Source organism: Anoplopoma fimbria, chromosome 14 (genome assembly GCF_027596085.1).
Source record: "Anoplopoma fimbria isolate UVic2021 breed Golden Eagle Sablefish chromosome 14, Afim_UVic_2022, whole genome shotgun sequence".
Classification (NCBI taxonomy): domain Eukaryota; kingdom Metazoa; phylum Chordata; class Actinopteri; order Perciformes; family Anoplopomatidae; genus Anoplopoma; species Anoplopoma fimbria.
The window spans coordinates 3587801-3595641 of record NC_072462.1 but is presented as its reverse complement, the minus strand read 5'-3'; the positions used below and the strand labels follow the sequence as shown (position 1 = coordinate 3595641).

General features: G+C 39.5%; 1 protein-coding gene across 4 annotated transcripts; it reads right to left on the bottom strand.

Moving 5' to 3' along the window:
- Positions 1-534: 534 nt before the first annotated feature.
- c14h2orf42 (chromosome 14 C2orf42 homolog) lies at positions 535-6771 on the bottom strand. Of its 4 annotated transcripts, XM_054612023.1 has the most exons (9): positions 6683-6771; positions 4466-5653; positions 3755-3874; positions 3481-3591; positions 3025-3129; positions 2479-2586; positions 1607-1707; positions 1272-1434; positions 535-1190 (listed from the first exon to the last, which is right to left on the bottom strand). In XM_054612023.1, the coding sequence occupies exons 2-9, from the start codon at positions 5610-5612 to the stop codon at positions 958-960; spliced, it is 2088 nt and encodes a 695-aa protein (XP_054467998.1). In that variant the 5' UTR covers positions 5613-5653; positions 6683-6771; the 3' UTR covers positions 535-957. The 4 variants fall into 4 exon arrangements, with proteins under 4 accessions (XP_054467998.1, XP_054467994.1, XP_054467996.1 ...); XM_054612019.1 differs by lacking the exon at positions 3481-3591; XM_054612022.1 differs by lacking the exon at positions 3481-3591 and having other exon boundaries at positions 1066-1190; positions 1276-1434.
- Between the last annotated feature and the right edge of the window lie 1070 nt (positions 6772-7841).

The window sequence follows — 7841 nt, the reverse complement described above, 5'->3', positions numbered from 1 at the left end:
AACTTTTCTCATTTAATAGCATCTTGTAAATTGGTGATATTTATCATGTATTCCACCTTCTCTACTTGGATTTGCTTGAAAAGCTTTAATCTATTCCCCTGTTGGTAAAATAAAAGGTGTTTGTCTCCACCTGCTGGTGGAAGTCTGAGGGTTTGATTGGAATGTCATTGAGTTTGAAGCCATTTGGTCACATGAACCAAAACATGGACAAATTCAAATTTTGACGTGATAATGGTGCCGGATGAGAAGTTCCTACAATTCATCCAGAGGGGGAACATGAATGTCTGTACAAAATGTTACCGAGATTGTATCAATAGTTGTGAAGACATTTCACCAAGATACATAAATGTCAACATTAGCATTATCCAGTCTTGAAAGTATTATTTATCCTTAAAGATTTCATCCATTAAATGTGTTTTATTTTCTTTACACATACAAAGCAAAACAAAAAAATCCTTCTATATATATATATATATATATATATATATATATATATATATAATATTATTTTCCCAAAGGAACCAACGCGTTTACCTGTTGTGAAAAACACTGACAAATTTCAAGAAATATATGCACATTTAAAGAGAAAGAGTTCTTATTTATTATTACTGGTTGTATGATCTGTCTTGAGTAAAAAATGTTGAAGCCATAAGTTAAGAGATACATTTCCAAAAATATACTTATTTTATTGTTTTGTTTTTTATTTGTGAGTTTTATATTATGAATATTTAACAGTGAGTAAAAGGCATTATGCCAAGTGCTCCATCACAGACTAGACTGTAAAAATACTGATCAATAATACACTGTGTAATTCACATGGCAATTGATTATCCATACCTTGCATAATATAATACTGATGGATGGGGTAAGTCACATAGTGAGTCATATAAATCCATATCCGTCATCCCAGAGGCAGTTATAATGAATGAGTGCAGGTTTCGACACTGGTTCCTGTCATTAGACAACCAGCTGAAGGATTTCAACAGCCTTCGTGTGTTTGGTTTGGGTCGAGTCCGACTTGTTACGACCTCCTTTCTCCACGGCACTCGTTTTCTCGCAGTTCTCCGGCTGACCGCTCTGCTGGTGGCCGAATTCAAAGCTGATCCTGAGCTCTCCCACGTGACAGCGAGGCAGAACGTCCGGGATCCACTCGATCACAAACGGACCGGACTCCTTCTGATCCGCCGGTCCTGCAGAGACAAAGTGACGAGGTGAACAAATACAACCCACTTCTTGGTGATATGTTTCTATATGTATAAACAAACACTCACCGACTTTGAGGAAGGTGCGAAGCTCCATCGGTCGTATAGCCTGCGGCCGATCCGTCCTGTATCCCTCCGGTAGTTCTGGTTCGGGCGGAGGCTCGGGGCAGTGAAAACGTGAATAAGAGCCGTCAGCGTTCTTTACAAAACTCTGAGAGAGCTCGAGAGGCAACTGATGGACAAACAGTGAGGTGGAGGGGAATAAAGAGGTAATAAGAATGTAAGTTTAATGTATGTTTAGAGATATCTTCCCTGCTTTATCACAGCTGTACTGTGTAAAGGTTTTACTGAGAAAATCAACATGAAACTGTAAAAGCAAAGGGGGATAAATCATAATAATTTACCTCTGAGGTGTCAAAGATGCGTTTGACCTGCATTAGATTAGTGATGTGCCAGGTGTATTTGGAGAAAGAGCCGAGAGAAAATCCATCATTCCTCACAAACGCTGACGTCAACACAAACAGACAAAAGAGAGAGAAAGAGTTTGTTCACTTATTTGTGGTTTGGAAGACGCATTTAGATAATTTAAATGTAAAAATGTAAAAGTTTATTACAAGTAAAACGTCATTAATAATTCAGTGGTGGAAGAAGTATTCATATATTTTAGTTGAGTAAAGAAGCAATACCACAGCGTAGAAATCCTCCACTGCATTAGAAACTTTACTTACTTATTATGATTAAAATATACTTAAAATAACCAAAAATAAAAAAACACGTCATGCAGAACCGTCCTTTTCAGAATTAAATAAATTATAATATATAGTTATTTTCTAATAACCAGGTACGGCTGATCACAAACTGTTCAATTCAACAAGTAACATTTATTTTTTTAATCATTAATATGTTTATCAGTTTAATTTAACTCGTTTTAATTACTTAATATACTGATGGGTAGCTTAACCTATAATCAAACATGATAATTAATTAGTTGCTTTACATATTAAGTATCAAGAATCTGATTCTGCAAAGTATAATAAATGTAGTGGTTTAAAAAGCACAATTATTGCCCCCATAATGAGGTGGAGTACAAGTATGGAATGGAAATACTCAAGTAAAGTACAAAATGTACTTAGTTACTTTCCATCATTGAGACATCTGGGTACAATGCACCACAGACACTTGTGGCTCCAGATTTTCAGGTGGTGTGATAACAATGACTAAATTAATGATGTCTAATTACATAATCAATATAATTTAGTACATTATGTTGTTCCACCTGTTGTGAAGTTGGGCAGCCTCCTCTTCTTGGAGCCGAGCGACAGACGATGCTGCAGAGCGTTGAAGAACTCCTGCGGTATGTGGTACACCAGAGGTTCTGGTTTCCCTGATGGAAAAACATCAACACCAAAAATCCCATAAACAGTTTATTCTCAGATTTTAGTTGTCTCAAACTTTATTTTTTGCAGTTTTTGCCAGTGTTTCCATCACAGGACACAGCCACAGTTAGCTTAGCTTTACTTATCCAGCCAAGAAATTGTTTTTCCTCTTACATTTTGGTTCAGGTATTAAACTAAATGAGACATAACATGCGAATAAGTGAGATTTATCATTGTTACCATTGTACAAAGACAGGCTAGCTATTTTCAGCTGTTTCCAGTCTTTATGCTAAGCTAAGCTAACAGCTGTAGCCATATATTTACCCTGCAGACATCAGAGTGGTATCAATATTTTCATCTAACTCTTTGCATTGAATACATTGATTGATGCATTGAAATTCATCATCAACATGCAGTCTATTAAAGGAGCTATTAATCATCTTTACCATCAAACTGGTAGTGCATCGTCTGGTGGATCCTCTCTGTGACGCTGGCCAACCACTGCTGGAAGCCCATCGTCACCGTACGCTCATCCACGACCTGCGTACTCCCTGACACACAAACACACAGACTATTAGTAACACCACAAACACTCCTTTATTATCTTCTTTAAGGTTCTAGGTGGACCACACACCAACCAGATATTTAGTCTTTAAAGTCTGTAAAGTGTAATTAAAAGAAAGGCCTGCAAATGTTTTCAAATGAAATGTTAAAATATGCCCACTGCAGTGCGACCCTGTTTCTTTTTCAACACTGGATCAGGATTAGTGCTGCAGGATTAGACCGTGGGATGATAAAGATAGAGACAGATGTCTAAGACGATGTAAGGCTCTTTGACACACAGATTTAAGGCAGCAGAAAGATGAAAAAAAGGCAGGGAGAGGAGGGCGGACAGGCAGCACCTGGAGCCTTCAGCCCTCCAGCACCAGGGGCTTTCCTCTGACCGGGTTTCCTCAGGCCGAAGGCCGACACTCCCTCCTTCCCCGCCCCAGAGATGGAGGCCACCGAGGGGGCTGAGTGGAGGCAGAGAAATTAAAAGAATGACGAGGAAGATAAAGATGGAAAGAGCAAGGGAGGACAGTGGAAGATTCAGACAAACATGCTTTTGGAGAATCATCCTGCTTTAATGTAGTGATGACAGATATTTTTTTGAGGAGGTATGACAATAAAAACCACCAGAGAGAGATTCATCCAGACGAAGTTTCTTTGTTTTGGGATGAGAGTTGACCGGGTCGGCCTGTTGCGGAGGCTTCTCACTGGGACTCACTACCCTACTGGTAGAGTTATGCTGAACACCTGAGAGGACGAACGTAGAAAAATATTTTATAAGCAACAGATCATATAAAAACAAAATAACATTTGGTAATAATGCATATTTTCTTCTTCTTTCTTGCTGAGAATAGAGCCACAAGAAAACTAGCTTAGCTTAGCATAAAGACTGGGAACGGGTGGGAACAGTTAGCCTGGCTCTGTTTGAATTATCTCAAGGTACGAGTCACTGATGCCTTCCTTACTAATGCGTATGCAGGCTACTACATCCCTGCATTAAATCCTACCTTCATAAAGTTTTTTATGTTTAAGAGGTGTTTTGCTTTAACTTTATGATTGTTTTGGAGGCTTTAGTTTGTGGTGTTGAATTGTGTTGTGTTAAACTGTTTCTAATGTAAATTCATCCCATTTATATCAATGAGGGACGACTAAATAACAGAAGCACTTCTATAACCTTGATGATGGTTGGGTTTGTTGCAGGACTGTTGTATAAGTCTGCATTCTGACTTTTTTTGTTGTTTTTTAGGCACCAAGTAGGAAGTCTCATCTAACTCTAAGCAAGTATTTTTCCAAAATGTAAAAACACAGATAGAAATCATCGGGCTCAGTTTACTTTACCACTGGGGGTGTACTTGATGAAAGCAGCAAACTCTGACGCCAGCTTCTCATCACTCGCAAAGGCGCACACACAGGCGTAGAAGTGTAAGCAGGGCTGTGACGTGACCGAGCTGGGAGACGGAGGATGTGAGTTGATGGATCCACCCGTTGCATCAACGCCATGTTTACTCTTCCTGCCGCCGCTGACCTGACAGGCACAGTGAAAGACGGCGTTCTGCTGCTGCTCTCTGCTCCTTTTCTCCTCCCTCTTTAAACCCTCAGACAGTCCACCTGCTCCCACAGTGAGATGCAGAAGCCCCAGAGGATTCTGGGAATCCACGTGGCACTTCACCACCAGGGTTTCTTTTGCTACGCGCTGCACCAGGGGGCCCGGAGACTCCGTGGCCAGCCTCCACAGCTCCTTCCTGGCTTGAATGGAGGCCTGCAAAGCCTCCAGGACGGAGCTCTTTAGGGTCAGCGGCGTGGCGCTGCTCCGACACTCGATCGCTTGCTTGATGTGGACGCAGAGGCTGTCCGAGGACTGTTTGGAACTGGCCGCCATGGATTCTGTCTCGCCCTGATTTGACCTTTGACCCTGCCTGCACGAGGGCAAAAAGCAGCGCCCAAGGTTGATGCGGGTCAGCAGGGTGGCGCCGTCACCTGTCGCTATGGCCGTATCCGTGGGGACGAGTTCAACAAAGCCAAACTGGGTAGCTGTGGCTCCTCTTCCTCTGTGACACACCGAAAACACCTGCACACCTGAGCTTGAGCCGCCGCCCAGGACTCCTCCTCCTCCTCCTCCACCTTCTCCTACACCTTCACCCTCTTTCTCCATCCCCTCCTCACTGTCTATTATCACCCTCACCACCTCCACGCCACATTTCTTGCTGCTCCTGCCCGCCGCCGGGGAAGCATTTCTGAGGGAGACCCCGCACGCTTTGTTCTTGCAGCTGAGCCCCCGGGTGCCGTTGTAGACGCCACACTGCGGACACCTGCGAATCCCCCGCAGGGTGGCCCTCCCCAGGTTGGAGAGGAAGGCCGGGGTTGCGGATGTGTTCTTTCTGTTGTCTCTCTGCTTTGCTGCCAGGTTGGCCTGAGCGGTGAAGGTCTGGGGAGTGGAGGATGAGACCACGCTCGATGAGGTGGTCACTGTTACTTCAGTTTCCATTTTGTGATTCTCAGTTTAGTGGGGACAGAAGGGATTCAAACCTGGATGAAGAAGGAAAATGAAACGTACATTTGTGTGGAGATTAAAGAAAATAGTGACCTACAGTACTGTTCACTATATGTCTGAATGATCTGTCATGCTTTTAGGTTGTAGAAAGTCCTCTCTAGAAATACATTTTGTTGTTTTTTGTGCATGGAGAACCAAAGGTTGTACATTTGGTTGCACCAGATTGACAATTAAAAGGGCAACAGTTGAATAAGCTTAGAATAAATCACCCATTCTTGGTAAAATAAACAGGAAGTCAGCATTAAATGTGTGCAGATTTAAATAAGAGCAGCTTCCTGTTTCATTGTCAGGTGTTTCACAAAAATGCAGCCTATTAAAAGCTATATTTAACAGGAAACATGTTGGTTTAGCAAAGCTCTTCACTGCTGCACCGTCATGGTTCAATAATGCAACACTGTGGGAATCAGTCAATTCTTCTTCTTCTGGGGGCAAAAGTATTTAAACGATAAATAACACATTAGGTAACCAAATTATACTGTTTTTAAATAGCCATTATTAAAGGAATATGGTGATTTCAAAGATTTAAACAGTAATGTATATAAAAAAAAAAATAAGAGTAAAGTGAAAAATCAGCTTAATTGATATTTTGTATTATTCTTTTTTGCATATCTATACACACACACATAGTGATAGATTATCTGGGGGTACAGATAGTTATGCATATAATAAATCTTAATTCCATTATGTAATATAGTATATATTAGGAGAATATGTAGAATATGTGCAGTGGCAGTAAATATCAGTATTGCAGTAGTTTAAAGTTGCATGCATATAAAAAAATAATCAGTTTAATCAATGCATCTTTTATGCAAAAAGTGAACTTGCATTAATAAACTATATTCAAAACCTTATTGCTTTCTTAAGTTTTGCAATCAATTTGACACAGTTAAATGCTTTATAATGCAACAAATGTTTCATGTAAATGTTAAAATGCAGCTCCACCTCTTTGCAAACACAACCAGGTCACACACACGAGTTTACTGCGTGAGAAACGTTCAAACTACCTGCGTTCAGCTCCTGTTTGGTGACTCTGGCCTGCAAAACCGTCTCGACCGTCGCCATTCCTCCTTACATCCCGACAGCCGCATTGCGCCTGTAACGACACTCCCCATTGGTCGGAGGCGATCACGTGGTGGAAAAAAAAATGGGGAGCGGGGGCTCATGGGAAATGTAGTTGAAGTAGACTGGTGGCTGGATTCTTGAGTTTAAATAGGTTTTTAGATGTTTTCTGGTCGTTTTTACCCGTTATAAACACTCTATATGCATTATATATATTATAAATGTGTGTTTGAGCTATTACCAGTGTTCTTAGCTATAGAAGCATCCCTCTAAAGTCAGATACAAGCATAGACTGTATATAAGAACTCAAAGAACCAATGTCCCAAAGTATAGCTTTACAGGGCTTTATACCTTAATTTAAAGTTAGGTGTCAATTTTCCTTTAACGTTAACTGTTAAAAAAATAATATATATTTATATTACAATCAACATATACATATATTATCTTTATATTTAATATAATTGGGGTTTTGTGACAATCTAAATTGTCGTTTGGCAACCCTGTCGTACAATGACAAATAAAAACCTTCTAACTTTACAAGTTAAAAGAGTAATTGTCTATAAAAATGTCCAAACACTGAGACAAATGTTCATTGGGGTTTCCTTAAGTCTTCAGATGTCTTGTTTGGTTCAACCAAAAGTCCAAAACCCAAATATATTCTGTTTACAATTATATAAAACAAATAAATGAAGTATAATGTAAATTGCTGCAGTTTGATTTACTTATGTATTTACTAATTGTTAAGTTACAAAAAAGAAAAAAAAGCATTACATTTAGAAACTACCATTTTTAAATTGTTCATAGTACTATTTCAGGATGAAATTATTAAGGGATTAAAACTAATCAGCAAATATGATAAGAGTATTAAGTAATTTCATTTTTCAAGCAAAATACCATAAGATCTCAATCTTGTCCAGCTTCTCAAATGTGAAAGATGTTCTGCTATTTTTTGTCATATATGATATAAAACTGAACATAATTAAGTTTAGGACTTTTGGTTGGACAATACAAAACATTTGAAGACACTTTGAAGCTTTTGGTTTACATTTCAAGGACTAAATAAATAATCAAGAGAAAAAATAGCACATGAAAATGATCTATAAC